At 40.7% G+C, this 27,834-nt stretch overlaps 1 protein-coding gene across 1 annotated transcript in view; it reads left to right on the forward strand.

The window, feature by feature from the left end:
- Positions 1-17,718, forward strand: part of LARS2 (leucyl-tRNA synthetase 2, mitochondrial) — an 87,448-nt gene extending 69,730 nt beyond the window's left edge. The window contains exons 19-21 of the mRNA XM_069860002.1: positions 2,047-2,158; positions 10,943-11,070; positions 16,569-17,718. Coding sequence (XP_069716103.1) covers positions 2,047-2,158; positions 10,943-11,070; positions 16,569-16,748 — 420 coding nt within the window. The 3' untranslated portion in view covers positions 16,749-17,718. The remainder of the gene's footprint in view (positions 1-2,046; positions 2,159-10,942; positions 11,071-16,568) is intronic.
- The last annotated feature ends 10,116 nt before the right edge of the window (positions 17,719-27,834 follow it).

Here is a 27,834-nt window from a genome sequence, read left to right on the forward strand (position 1 = left end):
GAGTCATTTACTGTTATAAACATTGCTACAAAATCAAAAGCCTCATTGAAATATTCTGTTCAAGAGGAGAACATTCTAGTATCCCTCTAACTCCGAAATACACAAGTTTCGTGGGAAGAGCTTGATGGTATTAGAGCCAGTAGGTTCTGATATTTATGTCTGCATACTGTAATTTCAAAAGGAAATGTTTTGTTTAGCTCTGTTGTTTGCTTTCTTTTGTTTTTAAGCAAGTTGCATAGGTAGCTAGGTAAAGTATAATAATACATTATCAAATTAATAAACATCCTGATTTAAAGAAAAGGGTTATTCTTTGCAAGGAAAATCACACATCATCTTACATTCTTCAGAGACAGCTTTCACCACTGAACTGTCTGCTAGTAATAGAGTTTGCACGCTCCCCTTTTTAAAACAAGTGTAAAAATAACGTTAGCATTTTTTATTTAGATTATTATCAGCTAGTGAGAACAGATCAAATATAATAAACTGTTATCATAGAATCAGAGAATAGTTTGGATTGGAAGGGACCTTAAAGATCATCTAGTTCCAACCCCACTGCCACAGGCAGGGACACGTCATTATTTTTATTACTACTCTTCGATCTGTTTGAGCAGTCCTTCAGGCATATAATGGTAAGCTGATCTAGACCAGAAATCAAATAAAAATTTGGATTTTTCAACTTCTTTATTGAAATACCATTTTATACCGTATGGATTCTATGGAGATTATTGACAAAGCCAAGGAACATAACAAAAAGTTAGGTAGGGTGTGCACAAGTCTGTACTGAGGTAATTTAAATTTGGGATTCTGTGTAGTGTTGGGAAGGTGACAGGGTTCTGTATCTCCACCTCAGTGATTCATATGCATTTTGGACTGGTGGATGGTGATAAGTGAATGCTGAAAAGTACATAAATAAAAATCAGTGTCCTACAGACAGCCAGATGTTTGAGCACTAACGTATTCCTTGACCAAACAAGTCAGTGCAGTATCTTTCAAGAACAAGTTTCCGTATAGCATGCTGGCACTTCCTCTTTCAGTCCCATTTGAAAAGAGGAAGTGGGGAGGTGGATGAAGATTAAATATAGAAAACAGGTAGTAGTTACTAAAACTTACTCAAATCTAGTTTTCACTGAGGCTCTTAGTGTCAGTGATAAGAAGGTGCCATCTGACAACATTTGTGGTCTGTGCCAAACAAATGAGTGGGTTTGGACAATTTTCTAGTAGACAGGAATGGATGTTCATCACACCCACCAAATAATTCTCATAAGCTGATGTGTATTAACATTTTTCTGTGATGTTTCATTAGGGGGGTGAGTTACAAAATAAACACAGAATCTGAACTTAACCACAGGATGTATCTCTCTGAGTCAGGACAGGCAAAGAAAGAAAAGGTTTATCCAGCTACCTTTAGTGCTATACCTTTTTTATTAAGATACATTGCATAGGGGAATGAAGGTTCAAATTTTGTCAGCCTATCACCTTTTGCAAGAAATTGAAAATTTTCTGTACTAGAGAAGCATATCTGAACATCAAACTATAAAAGGCTGTGCTTTTCGTTCCCGATGCTTCCTTCAGCTCTAAAACCTCACTTCATCACTGAATTCAGCTTGTCGCAACAAAACCATTTGGTGTTCGTCACAGTTAGACACCTTTTTACAAGTATTTCACATCTTATCAGATAGCGCTGATTTTGTCTACAATTACACTTCTAGAAGTGGCAACACACAAAAAATATTTTTGAGGGCCACAATTTCCACATAGATCCGTGTTCAGACTCCTGTCTCAGGGCAGATCCCCATGGGTCTGCATCAGGCTCTTTGGGATTAGTTTCCAAGTGTTAGAGGGCACCACGTGACCAAGAGTTGCAGCTTTAATTCTGCAGAACTTTTTGTAAGTTTCTAACTTATTATGATATTAGACTGTACTGACCGTAGACATATATTTTAGGTTTTATTACTGCATTATCTTATTAATTAAACTACTTCCCCTCCCAACCCAGAACATTTGTATTAACAGCTGATTTTCTTTTCTTTCTGTCTTTTTTCCTAGCAAGCTTCTCAGCCTCTTATTCTCCACAGTACAGAATTCGAAGATGCTTTAGCTACGCTCTGCATAATGGTTGCGCCTATGGCTCCACACATTGCATCAGAGATGTGGAAAGGTACTTCTAGAAAGAAATTTTTTATTCATGTTACATGAACAAAGGCAAAAAACATTTTCAAAAATGTCTTTAAGGTAGTACATATGTCACTTACCCTTGAATTCTGCATCTATCTTGTCACCTTCTGTCATAATTCCTAAACAAACTTGAAATTTGTGGTGTTCCCAGATCTTTCAATTTTTAGTTTCTTTTCCCTTGCATACAAAGGTGGCATTCTTAAGAGTAGGCAGAGAAAGGGAGAAGGAAGAAAAATTCAAGACAGGACTTGCATGAGGAATTCATATGTCAGCTGCTGCTGTATATGGACAACAGTATTAAGAGCTGTTTTTCGAACAACTGTTTCAGAGTTTTGGACTACAAGTAATTGCATTCAGAAATTCAGACAGAGATGACCATGTCAGAGGGCTGTGTACTAAAAAGGCTAAACAAGTGTTCAGTAAAAATTGTACTCTTGTAAAATTCTCCAGAGCCTGAGGGACATTGTGCTGCAAATTAACCTCTCTCAGAGAGTGGGAATGGTAGACAGGAAATCTTTTTTAAGATCTGTCATGGTTGTTAAACCTTGAATTCTCAGTCCCAAGTGGGTTAACTTGCATGATGCTGCTGCAATTGAAGCCTGTGAAGTAAGGGATGTGCATGCCAGAGTCCAGCAGTTGCTTTTAAAGTTTATTGGGAGAAGTCCCAAGATGTATGTGGGAAGATAGAAATATATTCTGCATTAAGACTGACCACAAATTGCTATGTGGTTTTGGACCTAATGTTAGCTTTTGAATGCTGTTTTGACAGTTTTATTTTCAACAGTCCTCCTAAAACTTTGTGCATTCAAGTGTTTACAGAGCACAGTTACATAGTTGCTTACATTTCAAAGCTGTACGCAGCCCTGTAATAATATTAATTGCCAATGAAAGGGTGATTTTGTTAACAGCAATAACATAGGGACAGAGCCTCTGGAAATAGAAAGATCTGTTAGGGAGGAGTAGGGTGTTTTCTGGTTTTGCATTTCAAATGTTTTTACGATGTTTTAATTAAAGCTTAATTGTTTAGAATAAAGAGTGGCATCAGACATGACCCAGCTAGAGAAATCTACTTCGGATCAATATTCTCTTACAATATGAAGTACTGTCTAATTAAAATTTATACTTAAATGGTAGTAATTGGCATGACTTTGTTTTCCACGTTGGTTGAGATGAAGGTGGAAAAGATCCAGCCTAATTACTTATACATCCAATGCATTGTGAACTTAAAATTCAAAGGAATGTTAGGGAATACATAAACATCAAATATGTTTGATAATATAACAAAGCACACTAAGATGTCTTAATTAACATGACTCACCAAACATAAAGCTTAAGCCTGTAATGTTGAATGTTAGAGAAGGAAGTTTTTTCTTGCTGCTAAAATCACTAGAGAATGAGAATGATCTCTCTCTGATGTAAGGAATCATAATGAAAATTAGGAGTGTATTGTCCTTGGCTTCTCTCTGCATTTAAAGATAAAATGTTGCTTGTATGGTCCAAAGACTGTGTTGCAGTTCAGTGCAACTAGCATAGAAAAACCATTGTGTTGTGATTATTACCTGAAGAATTTTATGACTGAACGTGAAAAAAAACAATCTCTTTTAGCATGGTCATCATTATATTACATCAAAGTTATAAAAACTGTTTTGTCAGGAGAACATATGCACGTTTAACTACTGTGTTGTAGTAAGAAGACTATTTTTTTTTTAAATAGCCAACATCTAGCAATTCTGTCCTGCATTGGGATGTCTGGTGAAAAATGTCCTCTATTCTAGAAACAGATTCCCCAAGCTCGTGTTCTGAATTGCACTCTGATTCTTCTGAAGGAACTAATTTCTTAAACTTTATTATGTATATGTGATGATGCTTTCTTATTTTAAAGAATTTCATTATAAAAATCAAGCTTTCTAAATACTCTCTGTAGTGGGGTTTTGTGCTTTAGTTCTCCATACACACTCAGAGTAAGCCTCTCATTTTGCACCTTGGCTTTGCATCTAAATGTAGGGATGGTGCTGCTTCCTCTCTCATAAACTAGTCAGGAAGAGGACTTTGTATATGATTAGCTCTATAAATAGGACCTATAGCAGTGGACTCCCACACTTTGATGGAAGCCTCTGTCTCCTATTGTAATGCCAATAATAAACAACACATGTGCAATGTATTTATAATTAAATGCTGACATTTCATTCTAAAATAACTTGTACGCAGACTTAACATCTTGTTTGATTTACTGATAAAATCAGGGAGCATTTTTCTTCTACAGGGGAGAATTAAACTGGGAAATTTGGAAGCGCTATAGGTAATGTCAAACAGATAATTTAACATTAGAGTAGGAATGCTGGTAGGAAGAGAGTGACTTGTGTTAGCTCTGAACCACGTTATGCATCCTTGTGTATTTAAGCTTTTTTTTTAAAGAAAAATTAATTGCTTTCTTCTTAGTGTTTCTTACTAGAAGGTTTACTACATAGTCAGATACGCCTAATATTAACTTCCTTAAAAGAGAGAGAAGAAAAAATCATCGTCATTAATTTTGACTGTTTGCATTGTGCTTCACAGGATGAATAATACTTCTACTGTTGCTTTGTAGTCTCTCTTTTCATGCTTTGCTGTTCACTGGTTATGATCAAGCAATATTTAAGAAGAAATTACAATAGAATTTAAAACTGAACATGAAATAATGACAACCTATAATAAGGCCCTGACTTAATGTATCATATTGTATTAAGTTAATTCTGCCAAAGATTTGAAGACTATTAAACCACAGAACTGTAGAACTTTTTGGCTGAGCACCTGGAAAGAGGCTTTGTGGCAGTAATAAAGTAATTTTTGATAACTGGAAGCTCTTCTCCAAACCATTCTGTGATTCCCAGTTTAAATGTCAAGGGTGTTGGAAATGGAAAAAATCAACCTTTTTTCCTTTTCTAGTCTTGGAATTAAAAACTAGGCAAAAGATGCTAGCATCTATAGATATTAAAATCTTGAAGTGGTCTTACATAAAAAAATATCTGATACTGTTAGTTTTATTGAGTAATTACATAAAAATATTTTCCTTTGCTCAACAAAAATAATGTTTAACTGCAAAACACATTATGGTTTATTTTAAGTATCTAACAAATTATCTTAAATGCTTCCATTCTAAATGCATTTATATTTAAATAGCAGAAAATGACTTTTTGTATTTTAATATATTTCCATCTCAATCTAAAAGCTATTTGACACAATGAAATGTAAAAAAAATGCAGATTAGTATTTCATAATACACTAGCTTGTAAAAATTCAAACTTGGACAACATATAATTACATACATAACTATCCTCTTGGTTAGCAAAAAGTTCTTTAGAGCTGGATTTAAATGCAAATTAGACCCTCTTAATGATTACCAAGTAAAGAAAATATTAGGAAAATTATAGAGAATTTTATAGTTAATTAAAGATACTTCGCTTGACATTTTAAGTAATGACTAGCATCAGTGGTATAAGTAGTTCTGATTGTAATACTGTTTTCCTGCTCTGTAGGAGTTGCATCAGAGTTCATTTGAAATCTTAGCTTTAAGTCCACTGTGTTTGCTTTATTAGTTTGTTGATAAACTTCGCAAACTCCAAACTTCAGTTTGATAACCCAAAGATGCTTCTGATGCAATGTGCAGCTTCTAGGTATATGTAAAAGTAAATTAGGTAGATCCTAATCTCCTGAGGGGAGACCTCATTGCTCTCTACAGCTACCTTAAAGGAGGTTGTAGAGAGGAGGGAGCTGGCCTCTTCTCCCAAGTGACAGGGGACAGGACAAGAGGGAATGGCCTCAAGCTCCGCCAGGGGAGATTTAGGCTGAACATGAGGAAAAAATTCTTCACAGAAAGGGTCATTGGGCACTGGAACAGGCTGCCCAGGGAGGTCGTTGAGTCACCTTCCCTGGAGGTGTTTAAGGCACGGGTGGACAAGGTGCTGAGGGGCATGGTTTAGCGTTTGATAGGAGTGGTTGGACTCGATGATCCGGTGGGTCTCTTCCAACCTGGAGATTCTATGATTCTATGATCCAAGATACAGCAATTTTTATTGTTCTGCAGCTGAAGAGTTATTCTTCCATGGAAGAATTCCATGTTTAGTTCATATGTCACCGTTTTGTTTCCATGCATCAGGAAGGAATGAAGAGTTTGGTCCTTTTGTGAGCTGGATGAAGAGCACACGTCAGTATTGGCAGTAAATATGTCCAGTTTGAATGAGGGAAGAACTGCTTGAATGCTGTTTGATAAGTGCCTTACCTTTCAGCAGCTGAACAATAGTAATACACTGCTTTGATATTTTCTGTGTTCTTTCTCCTGCTTAGAGGAGGAACAGTGTTCAGTATTTTGGTGTGTTGACCTAATGGTCTTAATGGTGCAGTGAATACACTGGTTTATCGTTTAATCACATAAAAAAGTGACTGTAGCCCCTCAGTGTGGGAAGAGTTCGTCTGGCTGATCTCTTGGTAGTTTATGAACACTAACAGGATGAGGAAATCTGTTTCCTTCCTGAAACCTTGTATCTGAGGAATATACAGACACCATTTGAGACTTTTCTTTTTTTTTTTAGCTTGTTTGTAGTAGTACAGTATTTTGCTGTCCAGACAAGGATATGAAACTGCTTATTGTGAGTTGTTACATTTTTATTAGAGGTAGAAGCTAATCAATGTTTGATATTTTAATTGAAAATCTGAATGCAGAAGTCCCCTTTCACAAATCCAACAAGAAATACAGTTTGGAATTTAAAAAAAAAAATTTCCTCCAGCAATAATAACCCAAAATGAAGGATAGCGAATACTTACAAAGGGAGGAAGGCAGATCATTTTCAGAAGGTTAAAAGGATTTCTGTGGAGTTTGCTGAATTGGAAACGTATTCTAGAGTTAGCATTTAGTAACCTGGGCTTTTCACAACCCTCCTTGGTGGTCCACGTCTGTCACTAGGGAACATATAAAATGAATCCCCTAGCCCTGTATTGAATAAATGTACGTTTTCCTAATTTTACCCAGTCCTATACTACTATACCAGTAGTATAACACAGTTTTTCTCAGAGCAGGAAACAGCTGCAATTGTATTGCTTTCATTTCTCTGAGAGTGCAGATCATTTCACATCTAACTGACAGATTTATTCCTCCTGGGCTGCAGAAAGGTATTTCAGATATGCAACTTGCCTGAATCTGTCAATTGGGAAGATTTGTTAAACAGTCAAAAAGCATACCAAGAGCAAAGTAAAGCGCTAACAATCCTGTCTTTGGAAGAGGCAGTGGAGGGATGTAAGGTACTGACCCTGAATGCATTTCCACTTACTGTTACTCACTCCTGCTCTGAGCTTTTTAAAAACTTCATCTGCTTGTCTGCTGCTGTGGTGGATTTTTACTTAACACAAATTTCTGTTGTTTTGTTTTTGCTAAATCCAAAGGTTATCAACATTTGGACAATGTACCCTCATGGTCACTGTATAATACTCCCTCTGATCTTCTTATATCTCCTGTTAGAAAATCCCTAGTCCTTAACTCTGATACTGGCATTGCTTCAGATGCTTTCATTAACTTCCTTTTATTGCCCATTAAGACTTCCGTCCTTCTTGCTTTTTCTGCCTTGTTAACCATTCTGTGCCAGCACTTGTCCCATGCCAGCTCTTACTCAGTTTACCTCCTAATCACATCTTTGTCTCTTGCCCATATAATTTTGTGTTAAACTAGCTGCACTATTGGTGGAATTTTACAGCTAATTTTTCTAGAGCTTTTTTTTTCTGTAAGACTGGAATTAACCTTGCAGTCCTAACTTACCCTGCTGATGTACAATTGCTTCCACATCTTCCTTCTTAAATCTCTTTAAAATGAGAATTTACTCTTCCCCCCAAATAGCATCTTACGGAAAGTATTATGTTTATGAAATACTCAGGTAATGCTAATGGAACATAGCCATGAGCTGAAATGTTTTTGGGCTTGTCCTGTCCCATCCTTTATCCAGAGAGGTGGTAGAAGACCCATTGCTGGAAACCATCAAGGTCAAGTTGGACAGGGCTCTGAGCAGCCTGATCTAGTCGAAGATGTCCCTGCTCATTGAAGGGAGGTTGAACTAGATGACCAGTAAAGGTCCCTTCTAACCCAAACTTTTCTGTGATTCTATGATTCTCTCAACTCACTCATTTAGAGTATGCGTTTAACTTAATGTATTAACTTGTGTTCCCATGCTGTGAATTACTGGTTAGGGAAACCTTGTTTCAGTATTGGCTTGCTAGGCAGCAAAAGTCCATTGAAGCAGATCCACTTGCAGGATCAGGCCTTCAGATTGAGCATAAACATTATCCATGATCTGTCTTGGGAAATGACTGTACATGACAGTATGTGACTGTACTCGGTTGTCTTTCTGTCCTACATCTGCAAGAGTATTTAAAGCCATAAAAGCAAAAGAAGTCAAAAAAATAAAGAAAGTGCATGTTGCTTCATAACATGCACTTTCCTAGGTGTTTTGCAGTACGATAAGAGAGTGAAACGCATTTTTAATGTTTTCGCAATGAAAGACACTGAAATGGTCCGTTCTTAATTTCTCAAACAGCATTTTTGTATAATGTCTCAGAATCGAGTGGGAAGGCTGGAGGAGGCTTCTGTCTGGTTCCTGAAAATGGCTCTTGCCATTCTGGATCCTGGCAGTGAAGCTTCTGGGTTTGTGTGTTGCATTTTGAAAATGCAAACCAAATCATTGCGTTTTCTATGTTCTGCAGTTCACAAAATGTGAATTAAGGCAGGAAGCCAAACAGGCAACATTAACTAAAACCTCCATTTTGGTTTCCTGTTGAACTCTGTTTTCTGAAACTAGTTCTGTTGACTTTTGCACTTTTTCTTCTTATATGGATGAGCTCATAGTTCATTTTGCAACAAGAAAATGAACCAGAAGATCAACATTGTGCTTAGACATGCTTTATCTGCTTCAGAATATATTTTAATTTTTTTTTAATTAGTGAGTTTATTAGAACTGATAGCCTCTGCAGGGATTAGAAGTGACTCTAGTTTTGCTTTTGTGAAGAGAATCTCTCGTCTTCTGTCAGAAAGTGGGTTTTAAATTGTGTGAGGAATCCACTTCAACAGGAAAATAAGGAGTGGCCAGTATACATGCTTCTGCAACGATGCATGTGATCAGTTGGAAAGATGTGAGCTCATCTGGATCTTCAGAAGCTAAAAAGGGAAGAATTTAGCAGCTGTTGGCTTTAAAGTCAATGTGATAATGAATCACCAATGCGAAGATATTTTTCTGCTCAAGTTCCTATCTTTTGCTCTTAAAGTTTCTGAGCTGCTGTCACGAGAGAAAAAAAAATAGTATACAAATCCAGATCCATTAAAGTGTTTTAATCAATTATTTACTTTATAAGATTGTCTTAGTTGTAATTCTTAAGAAATGTGCATGTTCTTGCTTGCCTTTAGAAATAGCTCCCATCGGTCCACCCCACTGCCCCTTTCTGAATCATCCAGCAAATAGCAAGGCTCTGTGTCATTTTACCAAAGTGCTTTGTCTGAAAAAGTGCTGACAAAAATCTGGCAGTTTTTTCTGGAGGAAGATGAATTCCCTTTATGTGTCTGTTTGCTATTATTTGCTGTATTGGTCTAAGCAATACAGCCAGGTAAATATACGTATGTATTATGCATGACTTGGTTTTCCTCCTATGTCTGCTGTTCTGCTGTGTTTTGAACAGCTTCAAGTACCTCAGTCTCAACACTGAATCTTGTGCTGATGAGTTTTCTTCATGCTATTGCTGGAGTTTCCCCAAACCAGATGAGATTTGAAACACATTTTGCAGTTCTGAATGGAGCATGTGCTTAAAAAAAGTTTTAATCTGTATTCATATTCATACACAGAGAATGTTTTTAATTTCAAAATCCCCTGGCTTTGGTGAGAATCACAAGAGCTACCATCATCAATATTGATCATATTTGACAGCTTCCTGTTAAGGGAAATCTTTTTATTTTGTCGTACAGTTGGAGTAAACAGCAATATAAATCCGACTCAGAAGTTCTTAATTCAGTTAAAGAATGCAGCTTCAGAATGAATTGCATCCTACTGTCCTATTGCTTAAACAAATCAGGAATGAATTGTCTTGGGGAGAGCAAAGCCTATTTAATTAAAGGACATCACTTATAGCCATTTTAGGAGTTTTTAAAAATAAAATCAAAGGATAAAGTATATCAGAATGTACATATCGTAAGAGGGAGAGCAAGCTGTGCAAGTTATTCTTATGTAGCACATTTAATTCATGAAAAAAATAAATGTTTCACAAAATATGGAAAAATCTTGCAAGTTGCAAATTTAGAAACCTCCCCAGCGTATTACAGATGGTAAAATACTAAGCCATAATTGTGTATCTTTTTGAGTTATTAGTAAGATTTTTATCAATCCATTGGTGTTATTGAAAAAAAACCAGAGTATTATGAATGATTTCTAGAAGCAGAGGTCTGTTTGTGTTGCAGTATTACAATTTAAAATAATAAACAGTGGTCTTCTGTACTTTTTGCAAGTCTTCGGAGTACTAATCCAAATCTCAGATGTGCCCACATTCATGTTGCCATTCCTACACATGGTATAAAACAAGTGGTTCAAAGATGTGTGTCTTTCTGTTTATAATGTGCTGTATGCTAATCTAAACAATGTTATTTCCTCCAAAGGAATTTACTTTTAAAGTCAACTTTATTCTGATCTCATTTATCAAACAAGTTCCAAAGAGGGAGTGCTCTGGTTACAGTACAGCTGAATGTTTGACTGGTTTCATTTTCCAGGTTTGGCACATATGCAGAATAAACTTTGTACTCACCATCACTGGGATGTGGATGTGCTGCATCAGTCCTGGCCCAAAGTCGACCCAGACTACCTTCAGCCGTCAGATGTTGTGGAGATGTCTGTTCTGGTGAGAGTGTTTTCATTTATTTTCAGTGGTGGTCATATAATGAATTGTGAGCTCAGAGAACGACAAAATTTCTGCTGTTGTGGAAGTCGGTTCCCTTCTCAGGTGGAAGTCTGGAAGGGAAATGATCTAAATGTATATCTTTTTGAGTGACTGCATGGATTTGACCAATGAACAGCCATGAGCAAGGACAGTACCGTCAAAACTGTGATCAAAATACAAGTCCCCCCCAGATTTTTTTTCTGGCAGTGCATTTATGATCTTGGCCCTGTACAAGGTGACATTTCTTGCGGTACCTGTAGTGCTATGACTGCCTAATACAATTTATAAGCTGGGTTAAGTTGCTGTGCTTCTTGCCAAATGATGTTTTCCATCTGCCTCAGGCTGAGCTTCTGGCACATTTCAGCAGAGTGTATTTGCTGGAATGAGTTTGAGGAAAAACAGGTATCTTTCCTAGTGTTAGAACTGCATTCCAATTTCTCTTTGGGTTCTAACAGTTTCGTGATATAGGAAACAAGCTGGCAATTCAGGAGAAGATGGGCATAAAACTCTGTTTAGTTAACCTGTTGTTTTTCCAAAGTGCATATGTGCACATGCACACTGTAGTTTAATTAACTAGTCTGTATTCGGCATCATTAAGCTTTATCATTACATGGAGCACAGCAGCAAGTGCCACTGCAGGCCATATAAAGACTACAGGGCTTGGAGCCTGGGGTTGGGACCTATTAGATCTGCAGGGCTCCTGCCTTTTTCACTGCTCAACAAAGAATAACTTTTAATATACCACACAGACATTCTCAACTTAAATGTTAAATTACCTGAAAAGAGGTTATAATCAGGTAGATGCTGGTCTTCCAAGTAACAAGTGATAGGATGAGAGGAAATGGCCTCGGGTTGCACCAGGGGAGGTTTAGACTGGGTATTAGAAAAAAAAACCTGTTTGCTGAAAGAGTGGTGGAGCACTGGAACAGGCTGCCCAAGGAATTGGTGGAGTCTCCTTCCCTGAAGGCATTAAAAAACCATGTAAACATGGCACTTTGGGACATGGTTTAGTGGTCATGGTGGTGTTGGGCTGGTGGTTGAACTGGATGGTCTTAGAGGTCTTTTCCAACCTTAATGATTCTGCAATTCTAATTTAAAATAAATGTTTCAACTTAAAAACTTTTTGTGTTTCTGGACAGTAAGTGAGGTGGAGCTTCTCAAAGAAATGCCACTTGATCATGTAAAACTGCGTGCTCTGTGTGTGTGCGTGTGTGTGTATGCGCATGTTTGTGTAAGGGAAAGAGAAGCTATGTTTTTTATCTCTATGTTATCTATTTTGTTATGTTAGCTTCTTTGGGTAGGAAGAGTAAGTTTTTTTGAGGAGGGAGGAGACTGGTTGGATTTAGGGGAAGTTGTGTTGCTATAGATTTCCTTAATCAAAGTGTCTTTGCAAATAATTTCTTATCTTGGCACATCTCAGTCACGGTCCACTTGAACAGAATGAGAAATGCTGCTAAAAAACTAATTTTTCTAACCTTTAATATACATGCTTAGCAGAGGCCACAGAGTATGTCTTTTTGGAGGAAGTTCTCAGCTGGCATATTTTCCTAAGCCAAGCATAAGGACTGAAGTGCCAACTGGAGTTAATAACAGACAGCGTAATATTGACTGTGGATTTATTGGGTGGGGTTTTTTCGTTTTTTTTTTCCTTAGGTGATAGGTATTTATTTATAGCAGTAAAAAGGTCATATACCAACAAAAATCTTCACTTGCGCAAGCTTAAAATAAACCTTCACCTTCAGGTACAGCTAGCAAACATCTGAAATTCTAGTGTTCACTTTATAAGGAAGTCATGAATGAGAAATTGTGCAATTATAGAAACTTCTTTATGATTGTGGTTAAAGCAAACATATTATTAAATATATCTTTAAAACAAAAACTTCAGCAATACAGGGAAAGCTCTGAACGCAGTGTTTTTAACACTGTACAACTGAACAGAAAGCATTTAAACACTTCACTGATACTTTTCTGCTGATATTAAAACTTTGTTCTCAAAAAAAAGAAAACAGAAGAATAAAAAGTAATTTTGCTTTAAATGACCATTATGAAAATTATTTTTGTTTCTTTCCCTGGTTGACTTTGTCAAAGCCATTACCTTGCATAAAAATCTTGTAACAGAGAAAAAGCAATCCCTGTGTTCCCCTTCCATATTCATGAAAGAAAACGATGTATACAAACCACCTTCCTTAGGTACAAGAGAGCAACTGACTGGAAGACCAGAGAGATGTTCCTTTTTTGAATTGGGAATAATTCTTAGAAGTAATGACTGGGGGATGTGCCTGGCTTTCTAAATATAAGAGTGAAGCAAAAGGGAAATACAGAGGAGCAGGGAATAATCATCATAAATGTGAATATTTTGAAGTCTTGTGGACACTGTAGTTTTTTGTATGGCTGTAAAAATAAATCGCCCTCATTAAACCAAGAAACACTCGACATATGGAGGAATTGGTTAATTGCAAAGAGGCAGTGTCTCTTCACAAGGCTGCACAGTCCCACTGAGTCTTTGGGCCACAATCCTATTCTTCTCAAGACATCAAACTGCCTCAGGCTGCCAGAGATTTGCCTGCTGAGACATTATGGTTTTATTTCTCTTGACACAAAATAGTTCATTATTTCCTGTCTGTACTGGAGTTATGTCTTTCCATATTTAACACAAAGCAGCAAAAGCAGCGAACTCACTGCCTCCTTGGCTAATATAATACAGATTGCCTGCAAGAAAGACATTTAAATTCACTTGGTATGTATGGTATCTGTTATTCTAAATGTTACTGCAAAGTTGACTATTTTCAATTGTGCTGTATATTCTTAATGCTGTGAAAAATCTGACCTGAATGTAGTGTGCATTTCATCCTAAGAACACGCTTCCAACTGGCATTCCTCACATTTGCTAGGTGGTGCAGAACTGTTAGCAGCTGCAGGGTTATAACTGATGTTTTCATAAATAGGGAAAAAAAAAAACCCAACCCAGTTGGTGTCATTTTTCTTGCTTTGGCCTAAAACTGCACCAGTGTTTCTTTTCCTTTTTACTTTTCAGAGGGATTATGTATCAATGGTAAAAAAATATTTGAGTTGAACTAAAAATTCCTCTCTGCAGCCTCCAGGTGCTTAGTTTTCAGTCTTTGGTGATTTCATTTCATCTTTCATAACCTCTCTAGCTCCCTCTAAATCTAAAATAGTCTAATTTCAAAAAAAAAAAAAAAAAAAAGAAGAAAAGAAAAAGCAACAGCTTTCTTCCCCAGGGGAAGTAAGGGCCTAAGCCTGATTTATTTCTTTTCTTGCAGTTTGCCATGGTTTTTCAGAGAAACAAGGCTGCCAGCACCTATGTTTCTTCTGCTGGCACTTTTACCTGGAACTGCCAAGGGTTAATGCTGGTTTAAGTGAGACAGAGACAGATGAAAAGACAGCAGAAGATATTTGTCCTGAGACTCTAACCCCTCAACTAAAAGAATATTTGGATAGGATGTTTGTTACACATTAGTGTGTGATTAAATCTTCAGGTGCTTATTTTAAGAATACATTTGACTTTGTGTCACGATACCTACACTATAATGAAAGCCAGGCTGCAAACACATGCTGAAATCATAACCCATCTGTTGTTTGATAGGATTTATGGACTCAGTTCACAGCACAGTGTTGGAAGTCCAGGGGAGATGCTGTTGTCTGGGCTTCTCAACCTTTCTAGGAAAGCCCAACCATTGCAGTCATTTATTTACTAAGTTGATTTAGGCAGCTTGGCTTTTCTGTTGAGAACAGCACCAAATAGGTTAGTTGTGGCAAGGTTCCCCCTGCCAACGTCCATCCACTGGGACATATTAGTTTGTATCGTGGAGGACAGTGAATGACATTTTAACTAAGCAGGCATAGTTTTGAACTGCAGGCTGTGTGTCTTAGCAGCTAGCTCACAGGCTTGCTCTATATTCTCACTAAAACTGTATCTGTTTGGATTTGACCATTTTCTTTTTCCTGTGGAATGCATTTCTTCTCTGAAGTGCCCTGTCAAAAAGAACTGCTTGTATTTATTTTTTGCCAAAGCTTTAAGAATTAATTCTTCTGTGTTTTTCAAGGGGTTTACTTTGTACAGAGTGCTAAAGGCAAAGTTTAACACAGCCAGCCTTTTATGGTTCCATGTTCTGGATGCGTGTGGGCATAGCTAAAAAGCCTGCCTACGTTATTACTGGAAACTGATGTCAAGTTTAGTCAAAAAAACCCCAGAAATTACTTATCTCAGCTGCATTTGAAACTTCATCTTCCTCCTTAAAAGTCTCTCCCAACTTCCTCTCTCTGAGAATTGCACAGATTTTTTTTTTATTTTTAATAAAATACAAACTAAGTGAGTGAAGTAGGTCTCTCTCATTTGTGGGATGTTGCATGTGTGTATGCTGAATAAAATCCAGGTGAAAACCAAGCTGTGTGCATTTTTCTGTCCAAGCTGTATGAAGCAACATATTTTCCTTTTAGATGATTGAAAACTCATTGCAATTATGTCTAAAGGTCAAAGATCTGTGATACCCGCAGCAGATTTTTATGCAAATAATTTGATTGAAGTGGATTAAAAAAATATTTTTTTTTCATTTCCTAAAATGTGGGATTGGTATTATTTTCATTAATCTACTGGAAGTACTCCATATAATTCTGAAGGCTTTTGTAATAATGAATTTTATGCCAGTTCCAGAAAGGTACTCAGTATGGCTCTGTAGTCTCTGTAAGTTATCTGGTTTTACTGAGTGACAGAAAAGGGGTGTAAGACTATTTGATCAATTAAGGTGATTCCCCTGAAGACCTCACATGATTCTGCCCTGCTGACCCAAAACCAGTATGGGAGCTGCTCTGAAAACCAACCATGCACAGGAAAGGTTACCTTGTGAGTGGTTGTCTTCTTTGTGGTCAGTTGGCTTAATGAGCCACGCGTTTAGTACGAATGCAACATACAATGAGTTACAGCCTATTAATCTAAAATTGAGTGATGAGGGGTCTTTCAGATATCTTTTCAGCCACAAATAGTTTTATTTTAACAAATCTTCCATTTGAGTCTCTGTAAGGCATTGTTTAGCTGTAAAGAATCCACATGGCAGGCTAGAAGTGTGTACAAACCAAGTTTCCCACCTGACAAACTATTAAGTTCACTCTCATTATTCAGCTTGTCTAACTGTTGCATTTTTAAACTTAAAAGATCACCGCATTGCGTAGTCACATGCTACTCACTATGATCAAAACTAAGACTTCATTTGGCCACTTCTTCATTTTCCTTGAGTATCGTGAGTCAGAGTTTCATTTTCTTATTTTATGGTAGAGGGACAGGAGGTATGGAGAATTTGATCTTCTACTTAGGCAGTTTTGTGTTGTAGAAAAGAGAGTTTGATCAATATTCTTGCCCCACGTATAATGAAATGGATTGAAATTGCGCAAATCAGTCTAATAACTTCTGGTTTTCCTTGGTTTTGTGTCTCTCTCTTTTTCAGATCAATAACAAAGCTTGTGGCAAAGTTTTTGTGCCTCAGCAAGCAGCCCGTAATTATGAAGAAGTCCACGAATTAGTTCTTCAAAGTGAACTTGGAATGAAGCATCTCCAGGGACGAATCATTAAAAAGGCCTTTCTGTCTCCCAGAACTGCCCTTATCAACTTCTTAGTGCAAGAATAACAAAGGATCTGCTGAGCTGTAAAAGGGAACTGACAGCTTTCAAGATGAAACCAGTTAAAAAATATGAGTTATGGTTATTTAAATTTCATGCAACGGTAGATAAATGATGTTATTACAATCACGTTGCTGCTAAATCTTCATTGCAGCGTGGAGAAATGCAGAGAATTAAAAGTTTCTTGTCAGGTCATGATGAGATGTTGTTTGTGTTCTTGGAGGGGATGAGAAGGAAGCGCAGAAGAACCAAATGATTCTAACAGAATGTGTATTATATAAAGTGCAGAGGTTTTAGTGTCAGCCTCAGGAATATGTCCTATTGGAAAGTTGACTTGGGTAAATGCAGAGGCATAAGTATGATTCCAGGACTAAAACAGCTGTCCTATGTTCTCCACCAAATGTTAGGTGTACCACAGTCAGTCTTTGTTCCCTATATCTCATGTTTGGGTACCCTACCACTAATTAACATTTTAAGTTGTAAGAGAATGTTACTATAGAGTGCTAATTGTAAAAATGATTTGTTTAGCATTGGCCTTAGGCACAGCAGGTAGTCAGAATGGGGTGGTTTGATACATTTCACATACCTTTCAGAGCCAAGCCAAGAAGAAGGTCAGACTATTTGGCCAAACCTTCCTTAGCCAGGATCCTCCTTCCTCGCTGGCATATTTTTGTTGGCTCATACACGAGAGATTCAACTTCAGCAAAGTCCTGGCAGTCTTTCAGCACAGAACAAAAAGGAACTTACTTCTAAATATGAACCATCTCAGAGACTTTTGGGGGGATTCAAGAAAGGGATGAGTCAGCTGCTAGAGATGCAGCAGTGGGGAAGACAGACAGCGGTTTTTGCCTCTGCTCCTAGTTCTGTTGCACCTATATCGTAAAACTTGAATTGAAAGTCTTTCTTTATTTTCTGAGGGGTTCTTTCAGTGGAAATAACTGTCTCGTTTCTAAAAAAATCAATCAGACTTTCATAAAACACAGTCATTCTCATGCCTCATTTCAACCATTTTAATTGTACACTGCCTTACTGTTAAATCCACATGGAAATGTTTATTGTATTTAGCAAATGCTTGAAAAAGGGTTTCCAAAGAGACAATTACAGGGTTCATTGTCTAAGAATGTCTTTTCTTTAGCAGCCATTAAACTAAGTAGTCTGATAAACCAGCCATTTATGAGCCATTCTGACAATAAAGAAGTTGGCAATAAGAACCAGCTAAGCAAATAAGAGGTCTGTATCAACCCTCCAGCCCAGCAGTCATACAGACTCTGTATTTGCGTACAAGGAAACCAACAACCATCTCCCTGTTAGCAATAAGTCCAACAGATGCTAAGCAACTAGCATCAAGATAGATCACACTGCAGTGCAAGTTCTAGCTAAGCAATACCAGTATTAATTTTGGTTTTATGCATTTTTGTTATCGAAGCCCTAGCTGCAGCATAGAGATGCCAGGCTCGGCAAGCAGATTCGGCTCCTCACGTCCCTACTGCTGCAATAAAACTCTTCTGATTTCTGCTCCCTCCTGGAGCGCACTTGTGCAGATTTTCTCTTCAGTGGTCCTTTGACTCAAAAATGACTAAGAAATGGAATATTTATAGTGAAGATACAGTCTCTGCAGTTTTAAGGCTCAAAAAATCTCAGCCACAAAGGAATGCATTCAAACATTCAAACACAGGCCTTTAGTTGGAGTTAAAATAATTTGAATTCCAGTGTCTGCCTGGCATATATGTTGTTATAAATTCATAAAACTCCTGTTCAGAAGCCCCTAAAGGAACTGTGAAAGAGATCCTTTAAAGTAAAATCTGTAACACAGGGCAGCCCTGCTTTTTTTTTTTTTTTTTCCCTGTATAAAAGTTTAACACACCCTGTGGAACCATTTTAACAGAGTTTTTTCTTTGGGGAAAAGTTGACATGTTTGATGTAAATAAAAACTTTTAAAATTTATAAGGATGAAGAAAGATGCTGTGAGCCCAGCAGCCCTTGAACAAAAGTTGCAGTCACTCCAGAGCTGAGCAGCAGCCCACAGTGTTTATTGCTGTTACCATTGGTGGGTATTTGCTCTTGCAGGAGGAAGCGAATTGTGGATGTCATTTGGTGATTCAGGCAAAAATCAAAATAAGGAATGGATTTTTACAAGCTGAAAAAGGAAAGGCAGTGAACAGCAATTGCACACAAAGTGTACGGTCAGAAGGCACAGCAGCATGTTTACAGTAAGTTGAAATTCGGTGTGATCTGAAGGATATCCTCTTCTCCCAAGTGGCAGGGGACAGGACGAGAGGGAATGGCCTCAAGCTCCACTAGGGGAGGTTTAGGCTGAACATTAGGAAAAAATTTTTCACAGAAAGGGTCACTGGGCACTGGCACAGGCTGCCCAGGGAGGTGGTTGAGTCACCTTCCCTGGAGGTGTTTAAGGGGAGGGGTGGACGAGGTGCTGAGGGGCATGGTTTAGTGATTGATAGGAGTGGTTGGACTCGATGATCCTGTAGGTCTCTTCCAACCTGGTGATTCTATGATTCATGACATGGAAGGGACATTTCCTGCATCCTGTCACTCAAGGTGGTAGAAGCCTGGTCATGGCATTCATCCAGTCTGTATCAAATTTCCACTTTAAGTAATATAAAATTTTATAAATAATTATTGGCACACCTTTTACTCCAAAATTGTTCACGCAGCTGAATTTCTAAAAAGTCTGGCCTTCAAACATTGATTCTGGAGAAACAAAAATTGGCCAAGTCCTTAAAGATCACTAAGTGCTTTTCCAAAGCCATAAGAATCTCAGATGCTGGGGTGATGAGGGCACTGAAATGTGCTAGAAGACACCATCCTGAAGAAAAACGTGGGTTTAGGCATGGATGTTTCATAGTCCTCTCCAGTGGCTGAGATGACATGGACATGCCAGTGCTGCTTTGCAGCAAGGCATTAGGGCTTTGTACATCACATTAAGGAACAACGCAGCTTCAGCCACAAGCTAAGGCAGTTCTCTAGCTAAGTTGTCCCACCACTGCTTTGAAAAAAAAACTGTTTGAGGGTGTTGCTGAACAAGCATGTTTTTCCATACCCTTCTCTGGAATCCGAATGTGGAGGTTTGGTACAAAATCAAATCTCTGTGCTCTGTAGGTGACTTACTGGATTAAAGTCATGCTGCAGAACTGACATCTGGTTAATGATGGATTTTCCTGATTTGACTTTGTAAATGCCTGCTTTGGAGAGAGAAATTCCACACATAATGCAGGTCATACCATCTCTTTTCTTTGTCTCTCCTTTTTCAGTGTAAAGCCTCACAGAAAACTATTCCTCTTCTCTAAACTTTTTACAGTCAACGTGAACTAGAAAGAATGTTAATTAGCACTTTGCTGGTTGTTCCTGGTTTGCTGGTTGTAGGCAGGTTTGCAGTATATAAGATTTTTCTAAAAGCTTGGCTATAAATGAGGACAGAAGGAGAAATCACAGGTTTGGGGTTTTTTTCCTATTTTTGCAATACTACTTAGAATTCAAAGAGAGAAGACTGGCTTGATGTGTATTTACAAGCTTGAAAGAATACACACACTGGCTTTGCTGGGTGTTTTTTTCTCATGTCATTATTTCTTCAGTCCCCTCCTATTATGAGCTGAGCTGATATTGTATCAAAGCACTGTGCTGTAAGAGAACTGCTGAATGTGAAGCTGGTTGGTGAATATACTTATCAGCCCACTGATTTCTATCAGCCTGGTTGCCATCTGCTTTTGACTTTAAAAAAATGCCACTGGAACTACAGCCATTTTTTTATTTTCTCATGGAAATGCATGAGGCTGATCACAGTAGATCAGAGAGTTTCTAGCATGTCCCAGCTGTAGCAGGAGGAAAGCTGAACTGGAGCATTATCTCTGCGCAGGAGGGGACAGGATCAGAGCTCTCATCTGCAGCCCAGATGATAAAAGAGATCTTGCCCAACACGCGGAGGAAAGGTGGGATTTTTTTTCCCTTTCCTGAATAAAGTGACTTTCCGGTACCACAAAGCATTCTGCAATTCAGTAACCCCATCTGTCCCAGGAATCTCCGAGTCACACGTGCCCTTTGTATCTCATGGCACTTCTCTCACTCAGGTGAGCCTTGGGTTGGATAAGTTCAGGTCTAGTTTTAGCCCTGGCAAGCTGCAAATCACCATTGTCTTCCATATGAAATTAACTATGGTTTTATGTATACTCCAAGAGTTTAAATAGGTTTTCCTGGGTTTAGAAGTTGTTGGGATCTCTAAGCAAAACATACACATTCACATAGAATCATAGAATAGTTTGGGTTGGAAGGGACCTTAAAGATCATCTAGTTCCAACTGCCCTGCCATGGACAGGGACACCTCCCACTAGATCAGGCTGCCCAAGCCCCCATCCAACCTGGCCTCAAACACCTCCAGGAATGGGGCAGCCACAGCTTCCCTGGGCAACCTGTGCCAGGGCCTCACCACCTTCATAGTGAAGAAGTTCCCCCTTATGTCCAGTCTAAGTCTGCCCCTTTCCAGTTTATACCCATTGCCCCTTGTCCTATTGCTACAAGCCTTTGTAAAAAGTCCCTTCCCAGCTTTCCTGTAGCCCCTTCAGGTACTGGCAGGTCACTGTAAGGTCTCCTCGGAGCCTTCTCCAGGCTGAACAACCCCAACTCTCTCAGCTTGGTCTTATATGGGAGGTGCTCCAGCCCTCTGATCATCTTCGTAGCCCTCCGATCATCCTTGTAGCCCTCCTCTGGACCTGTTCCAACAGCTCCATATCCTTCTTATGTTGAGGATTCCAGAAATGGACACAATACTCCAGATGCGATCTCACAAGAGAGGAATAGAGGGGCAGAATCACCTCCCTCACACTGCTGGCCACGCTTCTTTTGATGCAGCCCAGGATACGATTGGCTGCCTGGGCTGCGAGCGCACATTGCCGGCTCCTGTCAAGCTTCTCATCAACCAGCACCCCCAAGGGCTGAGAAAACATAAACAGAAATGCATGCCTTTGTGCTTGCTCTCTTAGATACAAGCACTGTCTGGGCTGGTTGCAAGGGGAAGGTCCACAGTCACGTTGAAGGATCTGAACTTCCTTATCTACTGGTAGTTTTTTAAACGTGCCAAAAGCAAGGGTCAAAGGCCCAAGGTTTTCCCAGTACACCCACCTCCCGCTGCCAGAAAAAGCTCACGAGCTGCCGAGCAAGGAGAGTTGCTTTCCAATAACCGTGCTTGGTGCCAACAATATGGGAAGTGAAATACATAGTCCCAACAGCTCTAGGTGATCCAGTGCACTGATCAGGAATAATAAACACAGGGCTCATAACAGGGCAGAAAAGTGTGATTTAATAAAGGTACACGGCATATTGCTGGCATTGGCGGCCTGGGTTGTTTCTGATGAAGATTAAGAGAATTGGCAAAACAGGAAATTGTTTTCTGCTACAAAAGGAAATCAATTGTCCTTAAATACACAGCAGCGTAATTAGCAAATCTTATTAATTGCTGCAAAATAGAAATATAAGCATGTGTTGCAGTGCTGGCTAAGACAAGAAAGTGCTGTGAAAAAGAGTTGTAGAAGCTCTTAGAAAATAATATTTTTCATAAGTATGTCTCCATCCCTGGAGATCCACGTGGCTGGACAAAATAGCAAGGGTGCAATAAAAATATATACTTCACAATTTTCCCATGTGAAAGAGCATTTAAAAACATCTGTTAGTCAGAGAGCTGCTCCTCTGACATGCACGGAAGAATGGGGTGGATACACTGACTGCATCTGGCAAGTCCACTCCAAGTCCACCAAGCCACGTGAGGCCGATCCCTGATGGCAGGATGTCATCTGACCCATGGAGTGTCTCCAGCCGAGGCTTGCTAAAGGCCACGTATGTTGGTTAAACAGGTCATGGTGCTGTTTGTGTTAATGCGCTGATAAAGAGGCAGGGAAACGGAGCTGGAAAATTCTCCAGGCAAGTTCTTGTCCTGATAAAAGGGTCTTTTTAGTTGAAAATGGAGAAAACAAATTATTCTGTATACTTTTGAGCACAGTTAGGAAAAACACCAATGCTGCAACTCTGCAGCCACCAAGCGTTTGGCCCAGCGGACTGATGGCAAAGGAAGAACAAGGTCTCTGCCACTGCACATGGGGATACTGAAGAAAGGAAGTTGAAATGCATTCTCTGTCCTGGAGCAGCAGCCAAGCACTTGGCACCTGCCTCTGGTTTTCCCTGGGGAGACCTAAGCACTGCAGCTCAGGATTCATAACCTTTTCTCTCTCTGCTGCTTCCTGGGCTCCTCATTGGCATCTCAGTGATTCCCCATGGGTCTTCTCCCTTCCCCAAAGTGTGCTCTGTCAGGTAACCCTTACCTGCCTCAGTTTACCCACTTGACAGCAGGGCCCACAGCATCCCCACTGAACTGATGCTGCAGGGCACAGAATCACGGAGTCATAGAGTGTCTTGGGTTGGAAGGGACCTACAAGGATCATCAAGTCCAACTCCTCTCCCTGCATAGGACATCCCCAACATTCACAACATGCATCTGAGGGCCTTGTCCAAATGCTTCCTGAATGTTGTCAGGCTTGGCACCATCACTGTTCCCTGGAAAGCCTGTTCCAGTGCTCCACCACCCTCTCAGTGAAGAACTTTTTTTCCTAATGTGAAGAAACTGTAGACCACAATGAGGTCTCCCCTCTCTCCTCTTCTCCAGGCTGAACAGAGCAAGTGACTTCAGCCTCTCCTCATACAACTTCCCACCTAGACCCTTCACCAACTTTGTGGCCCTCTTCCAAACACTCTCTGGGAGCTTTACATCCTTTTTATATTGTGATGCCCACAACTGCACACAGTACAGAAGGTGGGATGGTACCAGTGCAGAGTAAGGTGGGACAACCTCCTCCCTCGACCAGCAGCAATGCTGTGCTTGATGCACCCAAGGACACTGTTGGTCCTCTTGGCTGCCGGGGCTCACTGCTGGCTCATGTCCAACTCACCGTCAAACAGAACCCCCAGATCCCTTTCCACAGGGCAGCTCTTCAGCCTCTCACTCCCCAGTCTGTATGTATGTCCAGGGTTGCCGTGTCCCAGATGCAAAATCAAAATCCAGCACTTACCCTTGTTAATCTTCATGCAGCTGGTGATTGCCCAGCTCTCCAGTTTGTCTGGATCCTTCTGCTGGGCCTCTCTGCCCTGAAGTGTCCCTTAAAGTGTTTCTGTGAAGTGTCCGTACCACCCCAGAAAGGCAGTTTGGAAAGCTGTCCCAGTGCTGCCCTGGCACTTCTGTCCCATAACTGTTAATTAAATTACTCTTGGTGTAATTTATGGCAGAGATCATGCCCCGTAGCAGGCAATCAAACCACAACAGAAACAAAACAGCTAAGCCCAGACCCATTTCTGCCCTGGCCTCGGGAGCAGGGGATGCAGGCATCCGAGCTGCACGGTGGGGAGGCCCCAGTCCCCAGCCTGCCATGAAACTTGGGGGTTAAAGCATGTAGGCATGGCAGGGGGGAGGCAGGGAGCAGGGCAGGCCTCCTGGAGGAATGCAGAGGCGCCTGGGGCAGCGGTGGGGAGGATTAGCAGCTCCCAACCCTGCCCTGCCGCCTTCCTGCAGACTTTTCCAAGGGCAGAGGCTGAGCTTCATTTTCTCCACCTCCGCAGCATCCCTTCCAGCAGCCTGGTCCCCAGCTTGAGCCAAGATTTCCTGCTCCCAGCTCCCTCTATCCTTCCCTTTGCCACCATGCAGCCCTGTAGTTCACAGAATCACGGAATCACTAGGTTGGAAAAGCCCCACTGGATCATCGAGTCCAACCATTCCTATCAATCACTAAACCACGCCCCTCAGCACCTCATCCACCCTTCCAAGTTGCACATTTTAAGCGGAAAGAGGAGACATTTAGGTTAGATATTAGGAAGATATTTTTTTCCTGTGAGGATGATGAGGCACTGGAACAGGTTGCCCAAAGAATTCATGGATGCCCCATCCCTGGAGGTGTTCAAAGCCAGGCTGGATAAGGCTTTGAGCAACCTGATGCAGTGGAAGGTGTCCCTGCCCGTGGAAGAGGGGGTTGGAACTGGATGATCCTTAAGGTCCCTTCCAAGCAGTCTATTATTCTGGGATTTATTGAAAACCTCTATTACAAAGCCAGAGAGAGCGTTCATCATTTCCCAGTGCAATTCACTATCAAGAGTTTGGGAATGCACCTGTGCTACCTTGCGAGAGCCAAGAGATGCATTCGCTCCTGCAAGAACCAAGCCAGGCTCCATCCTGCGTTATAAATTGTTCACTCCATTTATATTCTTGCACCGAAGCCTTTATTCCTAAAGGACACCAGAGCATGTATCTCAGGCATTTCAGTGGTGTGTAATCCAGGTTTTTGCGGTAAATGACCTGCCTGGTACAGCTACAGCCCCAGGGAGGCGCAGGCACCAGGGATTAGACCTAGAAATGTCCACAGAGAAACTGGTGTGCTGCCAGCTACTGGTTCCTTGTACAGGCTTTCTTGCAAACAGAGAGTATACGATGGTTGCTTTTGGAGAGAGATGTAGATATAAAGTGTTACCCAGACACCTTCTAATCATCCTTTTCCACATACAGTCCTGCACTGTTGTTCTCCCTCAAAATCTGAGGGTGTTTTCTCCTAGGCAAACAAAAATGATGGGGGAAGGGGAGTGTGACTTTCTCCACATTTTCTCCCGCTCCCAGAGCCAAATGTGGCAGCAAAAACTAAAGACAGATGATCCTCTCCCTGCTCTCGTTCACGACTTCCCCATTTACCAGGGCAGGCAGCGCTTTGCCCCATCTTGCCGGCAGCTGCTGCACCTCACTGACCCTGCAAGGCTGTGCCACCCTGGCACAAGGCCACGGTGATGCGCCCAATAGTCCCATCGAGATGGGGCCCAAATGGGGGAACACCACTCGGGGCTACTTCTCCCCAAATTGCTGCCTCCCTCTGCCCCACAGGCAGCTGCAATTGCCACGTGGAGCAGGACTGCGTTACAAGGCATCATTTTGCATGAGTAAATGCAGTGTGTAAGCCTTGCCCACAGAAACACAAACAGATTAAATGAGCAATGTTGTTTTTTTTCTTCAAGGGACAGAGTCTAGAATAAGTTAATTCAAGCAGGCACGTAGATTTTGGTCCTGTGCTATTACAGCAACCACGGACCCCTTCACTCCTTAACAGGCATGGGCTGTAAAACTGACAGGAACTATAAAACTGTGGCACCATATCTAATTGCAGCATAAAGATCCGCCAGTCCATGTAGTATTACATCTCCAGTCTCTTAGAAAGTTCAAGTTAATCATCTGCTCGCTTGGGAATACCCCTAGACCAAGTCTCACAGAAAGAATAAATCCAAGCACGAAACTTCAAAGGTATTTTGCTGCCCAACATTTGCTGAAAGCGTTGCGAATTAAACACCGAAATGCCTTTGAATCGCTTGGCTGCGATTCCCCTTCTAAGGCGCTTGCCATCAAAGTGTCTGCTCATGCGTACGGAGCCTGGAAGGAGGCCAAGCCCGGCACGAAGGTTCTCTATCTGAAGGGCTTCAGCAGCCTTTTCCATGTTGTCTGCGTGAGCATTGTTCTGCAGACAGCTGATTTGATCCTTTGGCATAGGAAGGAAATGTACTTTACATAGCTAGTGAAGGTCAGCGGCATCCAGAGAGGCGAGTTGGCAAGAAGGCTGCTCCCTCCTCCTCTCCCGAGGTAGTGAGTGTGTCCAACTGTAAAAAGACTTACAAATGCTAGATAAAAAGTAATGGCAGAAAATGTATGCATGACCCTTAAAAAAAAAAAGAAAGTCAGAAAAAAGCCATGATCTGAGGGAAGTTACAGATTCTTCCCTGGTTTGTTTGTTGAAAGCTGAAAATAGAATCATGGATCATCGAACAGTTTGGGTTGCAAGGGACTTCAAAGATCATCCAGTTCCAAGCTTCCTGCCATGGGCAGGGACACCTCTCACTAGATCAGGTGCTCAAAGCCTCATCCAACCTGGCCTTGAATACCTCCAGGGGTGGGGTATCCATGAATTCTAAGGTAAGCAGTTCCGGTGCCTCACTACCCTCACAGGAAAAGATTCCTTCCTAATATCTAATCTAAACCTCCCCTTTCACCTTAAAACTGCTACCCCTCACGCTATCACTACAGTCCCTGATAAGCCCCTCCCTAGCTTTCCTATAGGCCCCCTAAATAGACACGTCTATTCCCCAAATACTTCTGTTCTGCTAAATGGTTTGTCTCCTACACGTCTGAAGAGCCTCATCTCGGTGTGTTTGCAGAAAAAAAAACCCAACAGGCACCATCTGAGTCTCCAATATGCTGGATAGGTGCATGCCTTCCCTTGATTAACTTTACATCCTTGGGCAAGGAGGAAGAAAGAAGGTGCAAGACTCATCTGTAATTTCCTTTGTGATTGCTCTTTGTCTGCTAGTATCACAGATTCCTCCTGCGAGTGACGCAGTGTTGGGTTTACACTCCCACCTTTATCTACCTGCTGCTCTGTTTCCTTTCTGCCATTCTCTCAGGCCATGCAAATACAGATTCAAGCAATCTGTTGCTCATTGACTCTGTACATTGTCAAAACCAGCGTTCTTGCACTAGCATCTGAGGATGCTCCTTAGACATTGAAACTTTGTTTTGGCTTCCACTGCAGCAGCTGAGCTTAACCTCAGATTCAACAGTTTCCATCAGGTCCCTCAGAAGAGGTAGTCCCTCTCGCTGTCATTCACTGGTGGCCTGAAGCTACCCCTGCCTGGCACAAAGCAGCTGCTGGGGGCCACCCTGGCCTCTCCTGGCCAGGAATTGGAGACAAATCATTTCTGCTCCAGCTAAAATGTGTCCAGCAGAGGCAGTGGCTTGCTGTGGCTTGTGTGATGGACCTCTGGAAGCAAGTTAAACCCTCCTGAACTGCTGGGGTTTGTGCAAGCTCTGCAAGTTTAGTCCCCAGGCACCCAGCTTCTCCCAGAGTGAAACAGGGATTGTGGGGCTCAGCCTGAGAAGACTGACACCCCTCTTTCCCTCATCCATATGGCAGAGGATGGCTTAGAAAGGTTTGGTAGATGGTATTACTTGGTAGATGGGATGTTTTTCTGATACTGTGTGAAAGACCCAGCACTATCAATCCCTTAGAAACTTGTCAG

This window comes from Phaenicophaeus curvirostris, chromosome 6 (assembly GCF_032191515.1).
Source record: "Phaenicophaeus curvirostris isolate KB17595 chromosome 6, BPBGC_Pcur_1.0, whole genome shotgun sequence".
NCBI lineage: Eukaryota > Metazoa > Chordata > Aves > Cuculiformes > Cuculidae > Phaenicophaeus > Phaenicophaeus curvirostris.